The following is a 25,827-nucleotide window of genomic DNA, read 5'->3' as shown; positions in this document are numbered from 1 at the left end:
TCTTCTTGACTCTAGGTTCAGAGTTCTGTCTACTGTCCCACATACCTATCCTGAAAGTACACAGTACAGACATTAGCATGTCTATTGGGGGAAATGATAGAATTAACGGCTTACATTAACAATGTGCTGTGAGGTTTATAAAGTGCTTGCCTCAATAGAAGGTAAGCCTCATGAGGGAAGGGACTGTTTTGTTCTTGTCATTGTATTCTCATTGTTCAGCACACCATCTGGCACATAGTAGGTGCTTAATAGGGGCAGCTAGACAGCACAGTGGATAGAGTGCGAGGACTGAAGTCAGATTGTGAGTTCAAATCTGGCCTCAGACAATTATCAGTATGGCCCTGGGCAAGTCACTTAACCCTGTGTGCCTCAGTTTCCTCATGTATAAAATGAGCTGGAGAAGGAAATGGCGAACCACTCCAGTATCTTTGCCAAGGAAACCCCAAAGGAGGTCACGAAGAGTCGGACATGACTGAAATAACTGAATAACAACAAGGTGCTTAATAAATGCTCGTGAATTGATTGAACAACACCAGGAGGGATGCAGTATAAGTATAGTTAACCCCATTTTACAGATGAGGAAATAGGTACAGAGAAATTGACTTGGTCAGTCAGAGTCACCTAGTCAGAAAATAAGTAGAAAGTTTCTACAGTAATCAGTCATGTTCTTCAGAACTATGTGAAAGTGTAGCAAGTGCCAGAGATGGGAATTCCGTTCAATTTGAATCTTTGTACACCAAGATGTGCTCAATTTAAAATATCACATGTACATTAATTAGAAAAAGAAAACCCAGAAAAGTATCCTTTTGGGACAGTCTGTTCCAACTTAATGAGTGATGAAAGATGACAAAGAATGCTTCTTAATTGTGCATGCCTTCTTGTGGTGGTTTGAATGCCATCTCCGCCCCTCATAATCTGAAGGTATGATTTTGGGTTACTTAAGTCACTTAACTCTTCTGAGTCTCAGTCGCCTTATCTGTCAAATGGGGCAGTTGGACCGGATGACCTCTGAGATTTCTTCCCACTCTCAATCTGAGGTCCCATGATCCTATTATCTCTGTCGCCTTCCTTTTCCTTCGAGGTACAGAAATAGAACTTTTCGGGTTTATCAGATAGTTGGCTAAGCTAAATAGAAGAAAGGAAACATTTCCCAGTTTGCATAGTTTTGTTTGTGCTTGTTTTTGTTTTTGAGAAAAAGGAGCTGCCCTGGAAGATCAACGTTTTTTTTTTTTTTTGGGTCACAGAAATGAAAACAAGGATGTGGGGAGAGAGTTAAGTGTGCTAAACCTCGCATTTAGAGTTCAAGTACTACATATTTTGGTCAAACTAAGGAAGTGCATTTCAGCTTGCGATAAGCCCCAAACTGTGCCAAACACGAAAGTGCAAGACAGTATAATATGCAGCACATAGAATAGGTCTGGGTTTAGGAGAGCACCTGAATAGCTTTTGTATTTATTTGTCAACTAGACTGGTGGAAGAAGCAAGAGGCTGGTGTCCTAGACCTAGTTCTGTTATTAACTAGTTTTGTGATATTGGGGCAAGTCAATTTCCACCTTCAGGCTTTAAATTTCCTTACCAGAAAAATGGTGGTGGAAGAGACTAGAATAGATGACCTCTAGGGACTCTTTCAAATTTAAATTATCTATTAACTTGTTACATTTATTCTTTTCTATCCCACTTTACACCTTAATCTTAGGTTTTTTTCTTTTCTTTTTTAAAAGGGATTAGGAGAATCCAAACCTGTGATCACAGTCTTGTAGGGAATTCCCAGTATGTAAATTTCCTCTGAAGATTGACAATATCACCTGAAATTTATAGTCTTAGAAAATTGTCTGGGGGTCCTGAGCAGCTTGTTTATGGTCACCCAATGAGTGTATGAATCTGAAATCTGAAACTCGGGTCTCCTTGATTTCAAGGAGGGCCCTTTATTCACTGGACCTGGCTGCATCTTCCTAGATAATCAAAAAAATAATGAAAGTGAGGGCTATTTGATATTCAAATTTGAGCCAAATACATGGGGAGAGTCAGGAATTGAAGTAGTTTAGGCTGGTAGTCTGGTCAGTGGTCACAGTGGTTTGGACTAGCAGACAAAGGCATCAAGTGGGTGGGAATATCTCCATGATGCAATCACATTTGTTATTTGAGAGAAGGTTGCCAAGTAAAGTATAGGTTTCCACAAGACTTAATAAGATTCAGAGCTCAAAGGAAGTTTAGCAATTAGCTTGTCTAACCACTTCATTGTATCCAGTGAAGAAACTGAGACCCAGAAAAGGTTAAGCAACTTACCCAAACAGAGATGAGACAGAGCCCTGGTCCACTGATTCAAAATCCAGGACTTTTTTCTACTCTATTCTAAATTAGCTGAATCACCTGACTTGTGCAGTATAATATTTGTAGTGGTAGCTTTTGAGTCAGAGGATTTGGGTTTGAACCCTGGCCTTGACAGTTGTGTGAAAAAGACCAGTGTTTTGGGCTGCAGTTTACTTCCCCCGGAAAAATGAAGGAATTAGATAAGATGATCTCCAAGGCCTCTTATAGCTCAAAATCTATGATTCTCATGTGATTCTCTATTTCCCACATTTTTAGACTCTTTTAGGAAGAAGCACAAAAAAATGGACTGCCAAAATGCTACTACAAAGCTATCCTTCACTACCCTTAGAAATAATTTGGAATATTATTCATTCCCCCAAATCTGGCTCACTTTCATCATCTTTATTTTTATATTATGTCATGCAGACTACTCACTTTTCTAACCAAACCCAACCACAAGTCTTTCTGAGCAGGCACTGTGTCCAATACTGTATTAAACAGGACATTCTCAAATTCAATCAGGATTTAAGTGCTTTGAAAAAAAAAAGAGTACTTACTGAGAAATCATCATTGGGGAAGAAAATGAGATCTCTAAGAGGATCATTCCAATAAGTTTTCTCAAGCTCTTCAATGACTGTTTCATAATCCAAGGGCTCCAGAAGTCTGGGTCTCTCTTGCTATGAAAAAGAAAACACATCATGTTAACCTCATCCATGTATTTTCCCAGATCACACTGAGTCTCATGTTTTGGAAGTATTGAGTTATTGCCGTTCTAGCTCTGGTTAAATCACAGGTTTTTGCAGAATATTTGAGTTCATCAATGAGCAATATAGTCCAATTCATGTCTCTCCAACCCACCCTCCACAAAAAAAACCACCATTGCAACATAGGCAAGTGTTGACCCAGCCTCTGCCTGAAGATCTCCAGTGAGGTGGTCCCAGGCCACCCAAGGCAGGACATTTGACTTTGGACAGCACCAATTGTTAGAAGCTCACTGCTCAAGCCTAAATTGGCCACTTGGCAACTCCTGCTCGTTGTTCCTGGTTCTGCTCTCTGGGGTGAAGCAAAATAATTCCCCTTCTGTGTCTTAAAGCCTTTCAAACACTTGAAGATAGCCATCATATTGCTTCCAAGTCTGCCTACTCCAAGCTGATCATCTCTAGTAATATTGCTATTTTATCCAAATTTAAAACAATATGAAAAGTTTTTTGCACTATTTGAATCCATTGCTACTGACTCTTTGATTCCGCACAGGTTCCCAAACCTTGTGGCAATCAAATCTGTTGCATACACAAAATACCAGTTGGGTCCAATGCAACAAACATTTTTTAAGCACCAATGCCTAGGCCATTTTGCTAAGGACTGGAGATACAAAGATAAAAAGAAAATTAGTCCTTATACTCTGATCATCAGTTTCCTCATTCTTATTCTAAAGAGGGGAGGGGCATTCAATATATAAGATGGATACACGATAATTTCTGGGAAAGAGAAAGAACACTAATAATTAAAGAAATGTGGAAGGATTTCCTGTAGGAGGTGGCATCTGAGCTGAGCCTTGAAAGAAATTAAATATACCAAAAGATGGAGGTGAAAAGTCAATGCATCCTTGCTTTTGGACTGTCATTAAAACATTTTCTACATTTAGCTTTGTTTGGGCTGTAGAGTGACCTGCTCAAAAACACTGTTGCTCAATTCAATTTCTTGCTGGTTTAGACACTTCCTTGTAGCTTCTGTTGGTCAGTTTTTAAATGTTGGCATCCTACAAGCAATAAAAGTACCACAGGCTGTCTAAGTTGGCGCTGAAGCCTAGATCCAGTGTCAGAATTAATTGCTTGGCTCTCAGCATCCTTACTGCTGATGAGACGAGCTGGGTTGGTCTCTAATAGAACAGCATAACAGATCCATTATGGACTCAGTGCACTGGAAACAGAAAAGATTCTGGAGAGAAATCACCTAACAGACAGTCTGCCTCCATAAACAGAAAGAGGGGACTAGAGAAAGTGGAGATAAGGGAGAAGAAGATAGACAAGAGAAGGAATGAAGCTATATGGATATTTAAAAAAAATCATCAGGCTCATGATTTCTTTGGTGTAGGCAACTCCCAGTGTGGAAACTTCCTCCATTGATACAGATCAGCAAGGCATGTATAATTTATAATCTTAGGGAGCTTTCTGGGTGAAATTACTTGTCCAGGGTCACACAGTCAGTACCTGTCAGAGGCAAGCCTTGAATCTAGGCCTTCATGACTGAAAGGTCAACCCTCTACTACTCTTCCTTCTCATAGACAGCTAGGTGGTACAGTGAATAGAATGCCAGGCTTTGAGTCAGGAAGATTCAGGTCATGAATTCAAATCCAGACTCAGATACTTACTAGCCCTGTGACTCTGAGCAAATCACTTACCCCTAGGTTGCCTCAGTTCCCCCACCTGTAAAATGGGGATAATACCAGCACCTAACTTGAGATGATCTTTGTAAAGCACTTAGCACAGGGTCTGGCACAGAGTAGGTGCTATATAGATGTTAGTTATTATTATTATATCTATTCTTAGATAATATTCTTTAAGCAACAGACATTTTTTTGTATATAGAGAATTCTGCGCTCCCAGGTAGTTTTGTGTTGGGTATAAACTTGAAAGTTAAGTAAGTAATCACAGAGCTCTTCCTTCAATGAAAGAAAGCAAACATCTTTCATTGCCCACAACTGAGCATCTTAAAAAGAAATTTCACACAATCTGTTAAATGTACAATGAAATTAGCAGTGCAACAACAACAAAAAAGGGAAATTGTCTTTGATTTCTAGGCCTCCCTCCAAAGATCTCTGATGACTAATGCTGCAACAACATACTTCAATGTCTGAATAATTGCTAGTAGGTGACCTGAAGCAGCATTTAAATGATTATTTGGATGATTTTCCAAGAACACAAATAAAATAGATGAGAGGAACAGTGGGCCAGCTCTAGGGCTGTCTAAAAACTTCTATCATAAAACAACATCATGTTTTGCTAAAACCATAAATAATTGATGACTGTGAATAATTAAGGGAACCAAAGAATGTTAGAAAGAAAGGATTCTTAGAGGTCATCCAGTCCACCCCTTCATTCTTCATCCTGCAGATGATGGAACTGGTACCCAAAGACATGAAGTGTGAGGCAGCATTGTATTAAAAAGAATTATTAAATTGGGAACATAAGTCTAGGTTCTTATCTTGTCTCTGTTCTCACTGTGTGACCTTGGGCAGGTGGCTTACCTTCTCTGGATCAGTTTCTTCTTCTCTAAAACGAGAGGGCTGGACTTTTTGGACTAAGACCTATTACACATTACATTATGGGGCAAAGAACATTTGAGTCAAAAGATGTTGGTTTGAGTCCTTGTTCAACCTACTAGCTGTGGTCTTAGAAAAATCACAACCATTCTGATCATCAGTTTCCTCATCCATGAAACATAGGCAACAGCACTTACCCTGGCTACCTCACAGGGCTGTTGTGAGGCTCAAATGGAACCATCTAATTTGATTTGAGACCAACAGCATGATATAAATATGAGCAGCTATTATCTAGAGCAGGAATTCTTCACCATTTCGTGTGTCCTGGACCCCTGTGATGGTCTGATAAAGATCTAGGGACTCCTCAGAATAATTTTTTTAAATACATAAAATGAAACTCATAAGATTGCAAGGGAAATCAATTATATTGAAATATAGTTTGTATGCAGAGGAAGGAACTGATCAATAGATGTATATACACCATGGTTTTACATATATACACATATTTGTATCTAATGGTAGCTAGTTGGGGGGGGACAGGGGAGACAAAAAGGAAAAAAAAAGGTTACCTGATAACTTTATTATATACTTAAAAGGAATAGCAAGTTGTACATAATAGATTTGCAGTTTCCTGTATAATCATCTCTTCTTTCTATTCCACTATGTTATGGAAATACTTGTTTTATTTCTTAAGTTCAGAATAAAATACATAAAATTAGAAAAAAAACAAAGCTAAATTCTAAATGCATTATATACTTTAAAAAAAGCAAGATGAATATAATAGAGATTAGTTATTTCACATAAAAAAGAAAAGAACATTAAACGTATAACTAACATGTCCTATCCTTCATCAACTATGGGATTCATTCTCTTACAAAACTTAATTTCTTTATTAAAATAAATAAGAGTAATTGAACTGGAAAAAAGAAATGCAGTTATCAAAATATTTAAAATGTTCATGAACCCAGGTTAAGAGTCCCTACTCTAGGGGTGAAACGAAAACCATAAAAATGCTGCCTTTAAGAAAAACATAGTCAAAGAGTCATCTCATCCTATTTCATGAGCTTTCCTAAACAGTCATTTGTTTCACCTGCCAGTTACAAAGGTCTTCCTATTTACCTGTCTCCACTACAGGCAAAGCATTTCTTTATCTCTTTTTCCTATATTCACCTATTTTGCTACAGATGAGAACAAGCTGTGGACATACAGCAAGATGCAAGGCATCTCTTCTTCTGCACCCAGGTTACCTGGGTGTTCCTAGAAGAAAAAAACAAAACCAAAACACCAATGGTGCATAGCCTCAGTGGGTCCTTCCTGTTGCTTGACAACCCTACTCTTATTAATTTCCTATCTTAAAGCATAACCTGTCAAATAAAAAAAAATCAGACATTTAATTGACATCAGTTCCTTTCTTATTTGGATTGGATGGATGAAACGTGGCTTGAGTGAGCAAAATGTCATTGTGAGTCTGAAGTGTGAAGGTGGGAGAAGATAGGTAGCCATGAAAGGGCCATAAAAATGAGTTTAGGATCTACATGAAAACACTGAAGACTTTCAATCTCTAATTTCTCTACTTACTATTATTTTTTTTAAAGCAAGAATTCATGGCTTTCCAGGAAATTCCTTTTCCAAAGCATCAATCAATATCATGAAACACCTATGTGCTAGGTATTGGATCAATTAACTCAAAATATTGATTAATAGCCCTGTGAACATGAAATTAAACGGGAAAATGGTAATTAGATGTTCTATACTGTTACTAGCCTGGAATTTGGCAAAGCTTAGCTCAAATATGTCTTGCATGCGTGAAAGGGAAATTCTGGCTATTTGGTTAGAAATCATATTTGGAGCAGGAGGGCTGTCTGTTCAGGGTACTAGTTGAGCAGATGTAAGCAAGGATGCTGGGATCAGTTAATTTCTCATGACTGCTCCTTAAAGAGACATTGAGAGAAGCCGGGTAACTGAGCAGACTTGATTTAAAACTTTAACAACAGTAGGATTGTCTCTCCTGAATTTAATTTGTCTGTTTCTTTTGGAAGTGGACCAATTGGAATAAGCCGAGTGCCAAGATTATGTTGAATTGGATTGGATTTTTTTATAATGCCTTTTATATTCTCTATCTCAAATGAGTAATGAATTTCATTAGCTGTTCTGAAATGATTCTATGCATGTGAAAAGGCATTCCCCAGTACCTTTTATTATGCACCAGGGCTGGTGTTGGGAAACAGTGGTGAGTTGTTGGCCATGCAATTTTTCTAGTGTCTAGAGATGTTTGGCATTCATTTGTTCCATTTAACTAAATCCAAAAATAATCTCCAATTTAATTTCATATGGGAAGAATGGGGCCCCAACACAAAGGAAACATTTTCTCATTATTGTAACCTATTTTGAAAGAGGCAAGGATCCAGTCCAGAAATTTGAGACCTCACTGACCAAAATCAGTTTTCCAGAATACCAGATGCTTCTTTCAGAACCTGTCCAGGGTACCTCACCTTCAATCTCAGTACTTTTTCATCCCTTTAATTAGCTTTCTTGATCTCTTAGACCTTGCCTAGCACCTGAGTCAAGATGGCTCTCCGGGATAAGTTCAGAAATCAGCTTCGTGTAAACTCTAAAAACTTATCCTCTTCCTTCTACCACTATCCTCTTTCTGCCTCCCCATCTCTTATATCCTGTCTCCAGACATTGCAGACCACAAGACTGCATTTTCTAGGGTTTGTCTGCAAGAGAAAAAAGAATATCAAACCTATGGAAAAATATAGGTGATTATAAGAAGCTGGTAAAGGAAATCTACCTAGTTGTGGACTAGAGGGTCCTAAAATTAGCAAATTACCCTGTTCTTTCCTGGTTCACTTCCTATGTGTCCAGCTGTTCCTCAGTCTCCTTTGCTTGTTTTTCATCTATCTTTCACCGGTGGGTTTCCCTAAAGGTTCTGTCCTGGGCCCTCTTCTGTATTCATTCCACACCATCTCGCTAAGTAATCTCATCAGTTCTCATGGTTTCAATGGTTTCTGCAAATGACTTCCAAATGTATATATTCAGCCTTACCTCCATTCTCTCATCAACTGCCATTTGGATATTTCAAATTATATTTACTATAGGCATTTCAAGGGGGAAGTTAGGTGGCTCAGAGTGCTGGACCTGGAGTTAGGAAGATGTGAATTCAAATCTGGACTCATACACTTACTAGCTGTGTGACCCTGGGCAAGTCACTCTACCTCATTTGTCTTAATCCCTTGGAGAAGGAAATGACAAACTACTCCACTGTCTTTGCCAAGAAAAGCCCATGGACAATATTGGTCCACAAGGTCATGAAGAGTCAGACATGACTGAACAATAACAGGCTATTCAAATTCAACATACCCAAAAGAGAATACATCATTTTACCACCCCAAACCTACCCCTATTCTAAACTCTCTTATTACTGTCAAGGGCAGTATCATCCTCTCCATCACTCAGACTCATAAGTGTGAGGTCATGCTTGACTCTTCACATTTACCTCATGTATTTAACCAGCTGCCGAATCTTAGCCAATTAATCTTGTATATGTCTCTTTCTCTCCACTCACATGGACATTCCCCTAGTTAAGACCCTCGTCAAGTTTTAACTGGACTACTGTGATTACCTCCTAATAGTTCTTCCTATCACAAGATTCTCATCACTCTGATTCATTATCTACCAAACGGTCAAAGTGGTTCCTTTTAAGCTCAGGTCTGACTATGTCACCACATCAATTCCCCCACCCCCATCAACAAACACACATTAAAAAAACTCCAGTAGATCTTAATTGCCTCTAAGGTCAAATGTACCTCTGTTTGGCATTTATAGCTTTTCACAATCTGATCCCATCCTACCTTCTCAACTTTCTTACATGTTCCCTTACTCCACTCTCTTAACCTTGCTCCTCCACAAACTCAGTGGTCCAGATCTTCTGGACTTTTTGCTATTTTTTTCATATGACACTTTATCTCCCATCTTTGTGCCTTTATAAGCACTATCCCTTATGCCTGGAATGCCATCCTCACTGACTTCCACTACTTAGAATCCCTGATTTACTTCAAGATTTAGGTTAAAAGCCACCTTCCACCACTAGCCTTTCTAATTCTCCCAGTTCCTAGTGCCATATGAATATGTTGTCTTCTTCACTAGAAGGTAAGTTCACTGAGGATGATTTTATTTTTTGTATTTTTAATCTGAGTACCTAGTACTGTGGCTGGCACACAGTAGTTGCTTTATAAATATTGTTAATTAATTGAGATCTTCATTGGTGGGGAGAGTTTCCTTACCTGGAATGTTGTTCAGTCATGTCCAACTCTCTGTGACCCCATCTGGGATTTTCTTGGCAAAGATACTGGAGTGGTTTGCCATTTCCTTCTCCAGCTCATTTTACAGATGAGGAAACTGAGGCAAACAGGGTTAACTGACTTGCCCACAGCTAGCAAGTGTCTGAGGCTGTATTTGAACTCACGAAGATGAGTCTTCCTGAATTCAGGCTCAGCATCCTACCCACTGTGCCACCTAGCCTCCCATCTGAAATGCCTTACTTCAAAAAATCACTATAATTTACATCAAGAGGCATTTTCTCACCAAGCACTCCCTTCATAGAAGTAAGGGCATGAGACCAAACAAGGGAGTATAAACAGGTAAATAAGACAGTTTCTATCACCTAAAAATCAGAGCAATTTAACAGCAGTCATCCCCAGAATTTACAAAAGACATTCTACTAATTCTTATGAGATCAATCTATTATCTCAAAGTCATTGAGCAGTGCCATCACCACAACCAGAATTCCAAACATCAATGTGATTGGTCTAGAACAAGGAGACGGAGTTCATGCCCTCAACACCAAGAACCCCAGGTTTTACTTCTCATAACTTTTTGTTATGAATTATTTGCTGATATTCAGGAGAAATAAAGAAGAGTCATGACCTCCTAGGCTCAAACTGTGGGTCATGGGTCATGTTTAGGGATACTGCCAGTATAACAGTATGGAGAGGTGACAGGGTATCCTGTCCTAACCTTGGAATACACAGAAGGTAATGGATGGGGAGCTCAGGTGGCTGGAATGGGGTTGGAGTTTGTGGGACTCTATCCTTTTTCTGGCCCAGATTTTCAAATACATTGGTCCTACTTTCCTCTAGTTCTGGTTTCTATAAAACATGAGTATGTACTATAGTCATGTTTTCAGTAAGAGCATGATAATGAAAATAATAAATGCAGTGGAAATAAGGGTTTAGAGGCATCATGGGGCTATGTAAAAAAAGAGAGAATCTGGGTTTGAATCCCAGCTCTGCTACTGATGTCACTTCAACCTTACTTTCCTTATTTGTAAAATAAGAGGCCTACATTAGATGGCCTCCAAGCTCTAAAACTACAATTCTGTGCATAAAATACATTTTTGATCAAAAGAATAACCCTTTCCATGGTAATTTTATGTAATTATTTTATTTTGCATAATAGATTTACCTACCTAATTTTTTTTCTTATCAAAGCAATCTCACTTTAGGGGATTAGCCTATGTTGGGGGGTGGCAGTATATTTAAGACAATATGACATTTATTTATTTTACTTTTATGCCAGCCTTTTCAGAATTATTCTAGGGAGAAACAGGAACTCAATATAACAAGTATAAAATTAAAGATGAAGCATAAACAACTAACAAATTCTACTTTTAATTTTTTAAAAGGTAGGGGAGAACAGAGATAATCAACAATAAGTAATAGTTTTTATAAGTGAGAACAAAGGCTTATGTCAGTAGCAAGGGAAGCACAATTAGGAGTTCATCTATTAATGTTCTATTTTTAGTTCTAAAGAGAATGGCAGTCATTTATTAAGTCAGAAAGACACTTTGCATTGATTACAACTATGATTTGCCACTTCAAAGTGAACTATTCCTCACTGTGTAAAAAGACTGACTGAGCTTGGGGCCCTTTGAGGAAATTTACATCTGACTTTATATCTAATTGTAAGCAAATTATCTTTGAATTATGGAACTAATGCTTTTAATGAGAGCAGGTATGGATAGTTCAAACATGCAAATGATTAGAGCAGAATATAAGCAGAATCTTAATTAATGCACTTGCGAATTGTTCTTCCCTGTTGGTCCTTAAGTTTATGGAGTGTCCTACATTGAAAAAAAGCCAAAAGCCCTAAAATGACAAATCAGAGAGTGGCTATTTATACTCCAAAAGGATTATTCATATAATGTAATAAGCTACTACAAGTAGTGAGTCCACCCCACCACTCCTTCATAAACTCTCACTCAAAATGCAGGATGGATCCCCAGAGGGATAACCCTCAGGGGCTGGGTTTATAGCACTGTTGTATATGAGCTCCCTACTCCTGTGCTTTCCACTAACAATTAGAGTTAATTAACTTTTTGCCCACAAATGTACAGAAGGTCGGTGAGGAGAGTAGGCTCAAATCTAAAGCAAAAAGGTAGTAAGCAGTACATGCACAGACGATACCTGTACAAAGGGGTAAAAGGACTCCTCATGCCTGGAAGTCACTTTCTCACAACTCATGATGTTCCCTGCAGGTGCAGCTATCTGCTGGGCCTAAAGATCAGTGTCCTTTGTAGACTCCACAAACAGCATTTCTTTTTACTATAAAAGGTTATATTCCCTGTAACTGACTCTTCTGAGGAGACTATTACTCATGGCAAGGGTCTAATGGAATTTTATTGAACATAAGAAATGATGAGTATGATGGATGCAGAGAAATATGGAAAAGACTTGTATTAACTGATGCAAATTAAAATGAGCAGAACCAGGAAAGTAATTTACATAGAGAACATGATAACAATGTGAAGGGAAACAATTCTGAAAGACCCTAAACTCAAACCATAACTAGTCATGAGACTGGTCTTCCAAGAGCCTGATGTACTTTCCTCCCTCCTGGTAGAGAGGATATAACTAGAGGTAGAGGATAAGTAAGATGTGCATTTTCAGATTAAATTTACTTGTTGTAAGGAGGGTTTCTATTCAGGGAATGGGTGGGAGGTGGATTAGTAAATAGGGCAGATATAAAAAAGAGCATCAATAAACATTTTTAAATCTAGAGGACTAAAAAAGGCATGCATAAGGACAGAGAGCAATTTTGTTATTATTTTTTATTTTCTCTGTCCATACATATATATATATATATATATATGCGTGTGTGTAATTTTCTTAAAACTTCTACAAAAGTTCCTAGTACATTTATATAGTCCTTTCCTCTGTTTGTTTTATCTTGATATGTATTGATTTAACTGTTAAGTTCACAATTAAAACAAAAAACTCATTGTTTAAATCATGAGTTCTAGTCTATTTAAAATGTGACTCTGATTACATATAGCTTTTTTTTAAAGGATTTTTACTGCTGCCATATATCCACAGATATGTGAAGGATCTGCAATTTTAGCAAGGTGAGGAAACTCCTGGTGTGTGAAGTCTTTCTTCCATCACGGATCACAATCCTTCTATGATTTAGGAGGCAAATTCTAGGCAGTTCTTTGAGGGACGTAGAAGTTACTTTTTTTGACACACCTAGTAAGTTTCAGAGTTGGTATTTAAACCCAAAGCTTCCCAAATCTAAGCCCAGAATTCTATCCATTACTCAACAAATCTTCTGTCCATGCTCTAAGCCACCCAGTGCAGGATATCTCATACCTCCCTTATGGATGAGGATGGTGATCAGTTTGATCATTCTTGTTAGTAGGAGTTTTTGAATTTTATGAGTCTTGCATTGCATATTAAGAGACCAAACTCAGCAGATGTGTTAATCTACTTCTGTATAGAGAAGAGGTATTAATTAGGTCATAGGTATTGTTTTTGAGAATAGAGTATGAACAGAAACATTTCAGTTGCCAGTTTTTCCCTGTTAAAGATATTAACCTATGCAATATAAAACAAACTAACATTTAGGATGTGAAAAAACTGAGAAAGTTCAGTTAGCCCTTCCATACCATAAGGGTTAGGGGCATGACCTCCCCCATCTCAGTAATCTGAAAAATCCAAGTAAAATTTTTTGCCCCTCCCCTTGTACCAGAGAAGTCTGATTTTTTTCTTTTTCTTTTATGTGGTGTTTACAATACCTTATTTTAAATTTGGCATAAGGATTTGGTCATAGGTTAAAGGACACAAGATATGAGAAACTCAAAATGCAAAGATCACTGTGAGATCACCATGAAATGTCATGTGAGAGACTGAAGTAAACACACCTGGCATCTCCAAACCAGTGCATAGAACCACAGTTTTTTACTACTGATTTAATTTTAAGAAAAAAAATTGTGTAGCTGTTCGTTTATGTCATTAAACAGTAAAATACATACTATACAGGTAATATTATACATAATAGTACATACATTTTGTGCATTTATGAGTTAATCAACTTTTAAACATATCTCTACATTTCTAGCCTTTGTATTTCATTTATTGACTTTTGTGTTCTTTTCTCAAACTTTAACTTTTTCCTTATATTAACTTTAAAAAAAATGTGTATATTTATGGTATAAAAGAGAAAATATGTTGATATTATACAATACTATACATATTATACAATACTATACATATATTCTGAGTTTCTAAACTTTTTCTGTGTTGTCTGCTGACCTTCACATGTCCCATTTAATTTCTTATGCTGAACCTCGGTATATCGAAACTGCAATGGGGAAAGTCGCAATGTGGAAGGGATAACTGTAGCGGGGAAATGTAGGCACTCATGGAATAAGGAGGGAGAATACAATGCCTACAACTAAGCTATGCAATTGCTTACTTGGGCCCCTTACCTATAGGTATGGGGGCAGAGGTTTTTCGAATTAACTTGAGCATTTTGGCTACAAAATAATTATATATTGAGCATTTAATTATCAGTGTAAATTTATGACAATGCCCTGATTGATCCTTCCTGGGGCCATTCAAATTCTATGGCTCAAAATCAGCTGCTCCTGGATTTGCCATTTCTTTTTTTAGGGAACCTGACTGTGACATTTGCAATAGCAACTCATAGCCCAAGATAGAAATGGAGCTCATTTAGTCTTACATCAGAATGGGCTGCCGTAGAAAACTACCTACATATCCTAATTAAGGGCACCAAGATGAGCCATGCCTATCAATAAGGAAATCATTAAATAAGGACTAAAGTGTATTTATACTGACTTCTTAACCCTCTTTGAGCTTGAAAAAGCACAATATCATGAAAATGGGGGAGAATTTCAGTAACACAAGGTGCCCCAAAAGACTAAGTGCCATTTTAAGTTTTAATAGCTTAAATAATCACTAAGATGTTTTTGGGACCCCCTGTACCTTACATCATTCAACAAACATTTATTTAATGCATGCTTAAAGCCAGGCATTGGGAATACCAAGACAACATGAAAAATGATCCCTGCCCTCAAGGAACTTGCATTCTGTTGGTGCACAAAAAATTTTGGGAGTAGAGGTCGTCAAGAAGGACTTCCCATAGGAAGTGACCCATGAGCTCAACTCTAGAAGAAGTTAGGGATTCTAAGAGATAGAAGCCAGGATCTTCAGACAAAGGAGAAGGATGCAGGATAGTAGAATGGAAAACAAAACAAAACAAAAATAGCAATCTTGAATCCAATAAAACCTAAATTCTAGTGCCTGCTTTGTCTCTTACCAGCTATGTGAGGATAGGCAAATCATTTTACTACTCTGGGACCACAGTTTCCTTGTTGATTAAATTATGGGTTTAGACAAAAAGACTTTCCAGGCCCTTCCTAGCTCTAGTATTCTATGACCCTATGAATCTGAAATATATTCTCTTTGTATCAAAGATGATAATATATCTTCTCAGAAGAAACTTATTCCATAGAACAAGTAGAGTTAATATCATTTAAGTTTCTTAATCCTCACAGCTCTACCAAGTTCAGCAAATTTTCTCTTCTGAGCTACTACTGCATAGGCAGGGGTTCTTAACCTGGGGACTGTGAACTTGTTTTCAATATGTTGATAAATGCATTTTGATACAGCTGGTTTCCTACGTATTTGGTTTTATACATTTAAAACCATAAGACCATACTCTACCAATGACACAAAAAGGATAAAAAACCCTAGCAGAGAAGAAAAAATTAAATTGTGATTAGATCAGAAATACTGATTTGAGAATAGAAGTATAAACAAGAAAATTTCTTAAACCTCTACATTGACACATTATTTTTAAGGCCTTGCATGTGTGAATTTTCAAAATTACAATTTGAAAGAAATCACGTACACCATAAACCAAGATAAGGTCAAAATGGTTACATGATTTAGACATAAAGGGTCACAGCAGAAGCAAATTAGGAGAGAAAGAAACAGATTAGTTAGTTAAATGGAGAAGGGAAGAATTTATGGCCAAGCAAGAGTTTGAGAACATTATGAAATGCAAAATGGATAATTTTGATTACATTAAATTTAAAAAATTTTACACAAACAAAACCAATGCAGCCAAGATTAGAAAGAAAGCAGAAAGATGGGAAATGTTTTTTACAGCAAGTGTTTCTGATAAAGGCCTCATTTCTCAAATATAAAAAGAACTGAGTTAAATTTATAAGAATACAAGTCATTCTCCTCTCCAAAAAAAGAATACAAGTCATCCCCCAATTGAGAAATGGTCAAAGGGTATGAACAGGCAGTTTTCAGGTGAAGAAATTAAAGCTTTCTATGGTCATCTGAAAAAATGCCCTAAATCACTATTGACTAGAGAAATACAAATTAAAACAACTCTGAGGTACAACCTCACACCTATCAGATTAACTTATATCACAGAAAAGGAACATGATATGTGTTGGAGAAGATATGGGAAAATTGGGACACTAATGCATTGTTAATGAAGTTGGGAACTGATCCAACCATTCTGAAGAACAATTTGGAACTATGCTGAAAGGGCAATCAAACTGTGCATACCCTTTGATCCAGCAATACCACTGCTAGGTCTGTATTCCAAAGAGATCATAAAAAAGGGAAAAGGACCTACACGTACAAAAATTTTTATAGCAGGTCTTTTGGTAATGACAAAGAATTGGGAATTGAAGGAAAACCCACCAATTGGAGAATGGCTGAACAAGTTGTGATATATGAATGCAATGGAATATTATTGTGCTATAAGAAATGAGGAGTAGGTGGATTTCAGAAAAAAACCTGGAAAGACTTACATGAACTAATGCTGAGTGAAGTGAGCAGAACTAGGAGAACATTGTACACAGCAATAACAACATTATGCAGTTATCAAGTATGACTTAGCTCTTCTCAGCAATACAATGATTGAAGATAATTCCAAAGGACTCATGATGGAAAATGCTATCCATATCCAGAGAAAGAACTACGGAGTCTGAATGCAGATCAAAGCATACTATTTTCACTTTTTTTGTGTGACTTTTTCCTTTTGTTATGTTTCTTCTTTCACAACATGACTAATGTGTCATGGGAGGGAGGAAGAAAAAATTGAAACTCAAAATATAAAAAATCAATGTTGAAAACTGTCTTTACATGTAATTGGAAAAAAATAAAATAGCAATTACAAGAAAGAAATCACATAAATTGATCAAATGATATGATCAGGTAGTTTTCAGAGAAAGGAATCAAAGCTATCTATATTCATATGAAAAAATGCTCTACATCACTACTGATTAGAGAAAGAAAAATTAAAATAACTCTCAGGTAACCCCTCACACCTATCAGATTGGCTAAGATGACAGAAAAGGAAAACGACAAATGTTGGAAAAGATGTGTGAAAATTGAGATGCTAACGAATGCATTGTTGGTGGAGTTGTGAACTGATCCATCCATTCTGGAGAACAATTTGGAACTATGCCCAAAGGGCTATAAAACCATGCATACCCTCTGACCAAGAAACACTACTACTAGGTCAGTATTCCAAAAAAATAAAAACCAAAAGACAAAAGGACCTATATGTACACAAATATTTATAATAGTGCTTTTAGTGGTAGCAAACAATTGGAAATAGAGGGGATGCTTATCAATTGGAAAATGGCTGAACAAGTTGTCCTATATGATTTTGATGGAATACTATTTCAGTATAAACAATGATGAGCAGGATGCTGCCAGAAAAGCCTAAAAAGACTGATGTAAAGTTATATAAGCAGAAACAGAAGAATGCTGTATACAATAACAGCAACATTGTACAATGATCAACTGTAAATGATGTAGTTATTCTCAGCAATACAATGATCCAAGAGAATTCCAAATGATTTATGTTGAAAAAATGCTATCCACCTCCAGAGAAAGAACTGATGGAATCTGAATGTAAGTCAAAGAATACTTCTTTAAAACTTTCTTTCTTTTTCTGTCTGTTTTCTTTCACAACATGACTAATATGGAAATAAAGAAGGAAAGAAATCACAACATTTCATATCCTTAGCCTTTTTATTTAACTAAAGAAGTTTGGGGGATTATAATAGCCTTTTGGGAATTACACTAATGTAGAGTTTCCAATCAGCTTGCATTCAGATCTCTTTAGTCCTTTGATGGAAATGAAAAGTGAGACACATAAATCTCTCGTCAGCACCTCACCATTTAGATTCCCCCCTTCTTAGATGCAGAATGTAGTTGAAAAGATTGTTAACTGCAAGGCTAATATAATGGCATTTATAAAGAAGGTAGGAATCATGCCCAAGTACAGGCAAACAAAATTGTTATGTGTCCCATTTAGTTTCCTACAAACACTTTGGGAAAATGATAAATAAATATCATTAAAAAATATCAAAACTAAATTACTAGTGCCCCTCTTCAGCACAAGGATATTAATGTCTTAGGGTGAATTCCTAGGAGCTTTAATTGAATTCATTTAAATTCTGCAGTTGAAAAGTTGCAACTAACTTATGAAATGCTAAAAATCAAGTGCTTTCCAAATTCCTAAACAAAGTTTTGCTCACAAGAAATCTTTATGAATGAAAGTCTTATCAACATTTTCAGTTTTTACTTAAAAAATTATTTCCCATAATTCCAGGCAATCATTCTCTCCCTTCTTTCATTCCCTTTTCAATCTGGAATTTCTTAGGGGAGAATACAAAACAACAACAACCAACAGCTATACCTATTAGTAAAATAGCAACAACAATGAGCTCTTTATTTTCTTTAATTAGATATGAAAATGTTCTAGAAATCTTGATTTGTGACCACTGACTGGTATATTTCAAGGGCAGGCTTTTAGCTTGAGTAAACTTGTCAATATCAAGAGACGATGCTCAGCTCCCATAATTCTGATTGATGCAACACAATTTCATCTCAATTATCCTTTCAAAGAATACTATCATCTATTTTATAAGAATATTTATTGGATTTATAGAATTTAAGAATATTGAATTTATGGAATTCATCCTGGGGTGCACTTGCACACCCCATGGAAAACATCCTTTTCATTCAGTGGGCTCTTGTTTCACTCAATTTAGGTCTTCAGAGGTGAAAGAGACCTCCGTGGCCATTTGGTCCAACCAGTACCTTAGTAAGGATCCACTCTACAACACAGGCAACATGACTTTGCTTCAAATCCTCTAGTTATATCCCCAAGCACTGAAGATGAGTGGAAGTGCTAGTCGAGCTCTTCAAATTTAATGTCTTGGATCAAAGCCCATCTCACTCCAACCTAACTGTGGATCAGGTTGGAGAGACCAATATGCTACTTTTAAATCTTCATCCCACTTTTGAATAGCTTGTCTCTTTCTTTTTACGAATGAGGTGAAAGGACCTACAAGGGAATGGATTGACATTCAGTAGTTCCCTTCCCATGACAGATGGATTAGATAAGGAAGTGGTATTATATTACTGTCTGAGCAATTCCTCCATCATTTGAGAGAAGGACACTGAGGAAAGGGAACATTTTCCTGACAGTAAAAGATCTGATGTTTGGGATTCTTTCTAGACCAGTGTAGCCCACTTTAGTTAAATGGTTTATGAAACTAGGGGTCAATATATGGAAACCTCAGGAAAGTTATAGTAATGGTCCTTGGAGATGAGGACAGTGAGCTGAATTAAAACTTTCTAAGCTCTCTGTACCCCAGTTTTATTTGTAAAATTGAGGGGGTTAGATTTGATGGAATCTAAGGTTCTTCATCCCTCAATCTATGATCCTATAGACTCTACTTCCTCCAAATGCATCCATCTCTGCCATTTAGAAAAGAAACAAATCTTCACAAGACCCTATCATGAGTGCAAGCTGTTATCCTCATCTCTCTCCTCCTTCCTGGAAAAAGATGTCTATACTCATCGCCTGCCCTCCCTCTCCTCTCACCTACTCCTCAACCCTTTGGCTTTCTACCTGGCCTCAACTGAAACTGCTCTCTCTAGAATCAGCAATACTCTTTTATTTGTTAGATCTGATGATCTTATCTCAGTCCTCACCTTTGACACTTTTGAGCACCCTAAGAAACCATCTTCTATAGGCTTTGGTGCCAGTGTTCTCCCCCAGTTTTCTTACCTGTCTGATGGCTCCTTCTCGGTCTTCTTTGCTGGCTCATCATCCATAGCACACCCCATAAATGTGAGTGTTCCCCCATGTTCTACCCTGGCCTCATGGGTACATAATCATCATCTCTATGCAGATGACTATCAGATTGACTTATTCAGTCCCAAACAAAAGTTAGGGCTAATCTAAGCTAAGCTTCCATCCCACAGCATCAACCATCTACTAAACATTTCAAACTGGATTTCCTGAAGTTATATCAAAGTCAATATGTCCAAAACAGAATACATTATCTTCCCTTCCCCCCTGCCCCCGCCACAAACAGACCTTCTACTGAACCTACTTGTTGCTATTGAAGATACTACTATCTTTCCAGTCTCCCAAGTTTGTAATTTTGGTGTTATCTCTCTCCTTTGTCCCACATATCCAATCAGTGGCTAAACCCATGTCTGCCTTCACACCATTACTTTCATCCTTCTCTTCTCACTACTCTCAGAGCCAACATCTTAGTCCAGGCCCTCATCACCTCTTGGCTTAACTACTTCAACTGCCTCTTCATTGGTCTCTCTGCTTCAAGTGTCTCCTAATTCCAATCCATCCTCCACATAGCTTCCAAATGATTTTCCTTGAGCACATGTTCCCATGTTATCCCCTACTACATAAATTTCAGTGGTGCCCAAGCATAAAATATAAACTCCCCTGTTTGGCTTTTAAAACCCACAGCCTGGCTCTAACCTATCTTTCTAGCCTGTCACAATTCACTAAACCTGCTGTTCCTCCAGCCCTTCTATTTTAATAAAATTTATTTCCTCAGTTTCCCTTTCTTCTTTGAGCCCATTTTTCTCATCACTTTCATCTCTCATTCATCCATGACTAATCTTGCTTAATATTTACAGTTTCATCATCTTCTCAGTCCCAACATATATGTTACAATTTTTGTTTTCTGTCAATCAGTAACTCATAAACTCACACTTAAGAGTCCAAATTCACATTAGGAAATTTTCCTTTTTTTATACTATGAAGGAATAGAATTAGAATATATGGATAACAATCTCTAAATTATCTTTCAGTTTTAATATTTGACTGGACTGGGGAGGGGGAGGCTAGTTTCCACAACATGAAAGAAAAGGAAAATGAATTTGTAGGCAGAAAGATAACTAGGCATTTTGTGCCCAGGCAAGATATATGAAGAATGCCCTTACAAGGAAGGGAAAAGATAGATATCAGGATGCCAGGATCAGAAGTTCTGGGAAGGGTATGTCATGATGGTCTGTGAGAGAAAAGAAGGGAGTAATTCACAATCTGATAACTTATTTTTGACTAATTATGCTTAAGGACTAGGACTATGATTTGTTATTTCTATACTCACTGAAGGAGACTAGAGATGCTATTAGTGTCCTCTAATGTGATGCCATAGTACAAAGTCCTTATCACCTCACCCTAGTTATAGGTCTGGTGAGAGCAATAATGGTGGCAAAACACAAGATGAAAAAGAAACATATATATACCCACATACAAACACATAGATGGAAATGGTAAAACCATTTAATGGCTATACACACAATTTACAATTTTATTTCTTCTTTGAACTGTTAGCAAGGTATACACCAGAGGGGAAAGGTAGAAATTTGAGCACCTCCAAGTTTTTAAATGGTCTAAAATCCTTTAAATTAATGACTTCTCAGTATAAGATAACTTCATGGGGCACTGTATTTACATTTTTACATAAACTTATTTTTAATTCTTGATTAACAATTTATAGGTGTCAAAATTTAGCAACTTATTTGATTATTTTTGAAAAATAAAATGAGGGTCAGGAGTTACATGCTCTATTTACTTATTTTTGATATGGCAAACTCCAGTGATTAAAAGTTAAACCAACAACAAAAAAATTATTATAAAAATATTAAGGGAAGTCTTTCTAATTGACAATGTAACCAAGAGACTTTATTTTCCACAGCTCTCTTTTAAGTGACTTTTAATTTAATTGCCTTTCACTTGACTTGGCAAACCATTTGCTAAGGTAGATAGGCATACATATGATTTTCAGCGTCACCCATGTAAAAGTTGGATTACTGTAATAATAAACTCCCAAAGCAATTTTAACACATGCCAACAGGGTAACATTTCTAAATGTAAAGTGCTTATGAAGAAATCAAAATAGGCCAGATTGTCTGTCGAGAACATTTTATGAGGCATACAGGTGTAATTGTTAAGTTTTATAGCTCTCTTTGTGGGGAGGGGCACAATGGATGGAGGATCCTTGACAACCATGACTTGGCAGCAAAGCTCTTATGAAATGAAGATTGTTTTTTTGAGAGTGACTGATATTTGCAGCATGCATGGAAAATTCCAATTAAACCTAAGGCCTTACAAATAGCTGGTTTGGAACAAGGCCAACTTTGTTGAGTTAAAAAATCAATATGGTTGTTTTAAAAAAGGTATATGCTATAACTTGCATCTAAATCATGAGTACTTTTACTAAAGTACAACATGCAACAAACAGCTTGAAAGAAAATGCTTTGTTAATGTTCACTTTTAGGTTGAGCAACCAGAGCTAAAAATTCTGTCAACTGACTAATCTCCATTTCTGACATGTCCTAGGCCTGGCTCTTAAATCATTTCGGTTGTACAGTTTCAAATTTATACAAGCTCAGGGAGGTTCATTCAGATATTAATGTCATCCAAAAAGAACCGGTCTAGACTTGGGCTGTCCCAAAGAGTCCCAACTGAGAGGTTGGCATTTATTTTAGCTTCCTGCTAGCACCAGAAATTCAAATGAGCTCATGTGGATGAGGAAGAAAGTTGGATGGATTCTCTTCCCCCAAACCAAACCAGCCTCATTCCTCAATTCAGCTTCTTGAGTCAAAGCTAGACTACAAGAGATATAGCATAACACCAAAACCCTATTCAGAACTGTACCTGCAGGTACAGAAAGTGACTAAAATTGGTAATTGGGTGGGGAGGGGTTAGTGCTTCATGGCCCAATGAATTTGATTATATAATTCACTTGAATGCAAACTGCAGTAAATTTTGCCTTATGCCCCTACTTCCCAGGTAGTGATATGGACATTCTAATAATATTTATGTAACGTTTTATGTATTAACAATGCTCTTGCAATGCTATCTTATTTACTGCTCATAAAAGTCTGGTGAGGTAAGTGGGGCACGCATTATTATTATTGTTGTTAATAACAATAATAACAATTATCACCCCAATCATGCTTTAATACTGCAAGGATTTATGATTATCAAGGCAGACACAATATATCTATCATTTAGAAGATAAGTCTTAGAGAAGGGGCTGACATATCCATGGTCATATAGCTAGTTGGTGTTATGGACAGAATTTGAACCCAAGTTTTCCTGATTGCAAGGCCAACACACAAGTCATTATGCCACTGGCTCCAATGGGTTGAATGTATAAACTAAAGTCACTGACATAATATATATATATTAGGGGTAATAAGAACTGATATTTATTTAGCACCATATATCATACAGAACACTTTACATAGACAATCTCATCTGATCCTGTCAAACAACCCTGAGAGGCAAGTAAAGCATATATTTTATCTTCATTTTACAGAAGAAGGAGAGTTTCTGTTTGGTACAGGTTGGACTAGTTGACTTCTGAGTTTGCTTCCAACTGAGATTCCTTTATTCTAGACAGGAGACAAATGAAATGATGAATTTTCCTACTGCCATCACTTACTTCAGATTGATGTAAAATAAATACAACTATAGTTCATTTGCTACTTATCCATTCTAGTGATCATGGGAATAAAGAAGTCCAAATGATCATGTATCTCAGAATCTCTAAACTCAACTCGCTGAAAATGCCAATGCAGTGAATGCTGGTATTTGAACTGATGCAAAGAGTAACTTAATTTCTATCTGAATAAATTAAAATGACCCAAACCATTATTATGCTGACAGCAAAACAAAATGAAACAAAAGCCCAAAACACTGAACTTCCAAATGGACAGGAAATAAGACCAGATCATGATTATTGCACATCTCAATTATAAAATATTGAGTAGGAGGAACAAAAATCTGCAAAATATCACAAACAAGGTTGAGGAATCCAGCATTTTGGTTTTCCCCTGGGAACTAACCATCTACCAAGAGAATACCATGACAGTATCTTACCCTCCTTTGATTTCCCAAGAACATGAATGTGATTCAGAAATGCTGCTACACTTACATCACTGAAAAACGCCCCAGAAATGAGAAGGAAATAGAGAAGGGGTTGGATAGGGCACTTCAGGACTGGTACTCCTGTGATGTGGTACAAAAATGGTCATCAGCCTCTATTTTTAACCTGATAGGTCTGCAATGGTAAGAGGTGAGGCTATACAATTAAGAAAGTGACTTATCCTTTAATAAGAAACTTTCTAGGCTCAATACAATCCTGGGCATAAAATGCTGTTGTTACCATTTTAAAACCAAAACCAAATTCTTTAGTTAGAAAGAACTAAAAAACCCAAACAAACAAAAAAACAAAACACTACCGGATTAAGCTACCGAGTTTTCTTCCACAAATGGTCTTTCATCTAACCAATGAACCCTGAAAGATGTTCTGGCAGATTGGCTGAGAGACTTAACTGATGAACATTTATAAGATACAAATCCTTGAAGAGTATTAAAAAAGTAAAGGTTTATTGTTTTCTTTTTACATTGTCAATGAATGTTTTTTAAGAAAGTAAAGTTAATTACCATTTACAAAGCTTTTTAGAAGTTAATTCTAAAAAGATTTCATTGAAAATTTAATAGAAATAATGGCCTTATACACGTAGCCTTTTAAACTTTTCAAAGGGAGTCTGATTTTTATTGTCCTTTACTTTTCTGAAAACACCTTAAACTGAACTAAATTGAATTCTTTTTTTAGATTTTCTTTCTGGAGTAAGTTTTCTAGGCATTCATAAAGTTCATAATTCAATGGAACAAGAAGGTGGATTATTAGGTAAATTTTTAAATAGCACAAAAAGTTATTCTCTGGAATCAGATTACCTGTTATAAAATACTTCTGAAAAGTAAAATGATATTTTGATTTTAAAGTAATCAGACAAACTCCAAATGTACTCACGTTCTAAGAAAACGAAAGTTATCATTATGTCTAAAGGACTTTTCTCTCTATATGAACAAAATGTAAGAATAAACTTTGGAAAGGATATACGCCTTCAAAAGAACAAAAAAAATAAAGTATATCTGATTTTTCCATGTACCTTTCTCTGATCTAAGAGAGTTTTTGCTAATTTGTTAAGTCACAGCACCTGTTCTAAAGCCATCATTCACTGCATAAACTTGACTCCACACAACCATTTTTAAACAATCTCATAGATCACTCTAGAGAAGACTTCTCAGCCCCCTCCCCATCATTGAAGAAAATATACAAAATAAAATATAAAATGCAGATACCTACAGAACTATATCTTTGAATTTCCCCTTGATTTATTCTCCTCATGGTTCTTCTCTTTTTCCACAAGTCACCAGGATCCTTTTTAAAAACTTTTACCCGAAAGCTCATTGTACCAATGGAAATTTGAGCAGCCAAGCACCTAAAAATTCGGTTCTTTTAAAGGTTCCCTTTCAGAAGCTTCAACAGGCTGAACAAATCTTTCTTCACTGGTAGGAAGGGAAATGCACATGCTACATGAAGAGTAACTGAACAGAAAGGAAAAGAAACCATCAAAAGTCAGTTTCCTGTGAGTAACAGCCAGCTGGGAAGAAACACACATGCGTGCACTCTCTCACTCTCTCTCTCTCTCTCTCTCTCTCTCTCTCTCTCTCTCTCTCTCTCTCTCCCCACCCTAATCACCTGTTTGACTTAAAAAATAGCCAGCAGCAACAAC

General features: G+C 36.8%; 1 protein-coding gene across 3 annotated transcripts in view; it reads right to left on the bottom strand.

The window, feature by feature from the left end:
* Window positions 1–25,583, bottom strand: part of DOCK10 (dedicator of cytokinesis 10) — a gene marked incomplete at its 3' end in the record, with an annotated part of 192,013 nt that extends 166,430 nt beyond the window's left edge. For all 3 annotated transcript variants that reach the window (XM_036755279.1, XM_036755281.1, XM_036755280.1), the window contains 2 exon segments: window positions 2,868–2,987; window positions 25,398–25,583. In XM_036755279.1, the coding sequence (XP_036611174.1) occupies window positions 2,868–2,987; window positions 25,398–25,502 (225 nt within the window).
* Window positions 25,584–25,827: the final 244 nt, after the last annotated feature.

This window comes from Trichosurus vulpecula, chromosome 4 (assembly GCF_011100635.1).
Source record: "Trichosurus vulpecula isolate mTriVul1 chromosome 4, mTriVul1.pri, whole genome shotgun sequence".
Lineage (NCBI taxonomy): Eukaryota > Metazoa > Chordata > Mammalia > Diprotodontia > Phalangeridae > Trichosurus > Trichosurus vulpecula.
This window is presented reverse-complemented; position numbering and strand designations above follow the sequence as displayed.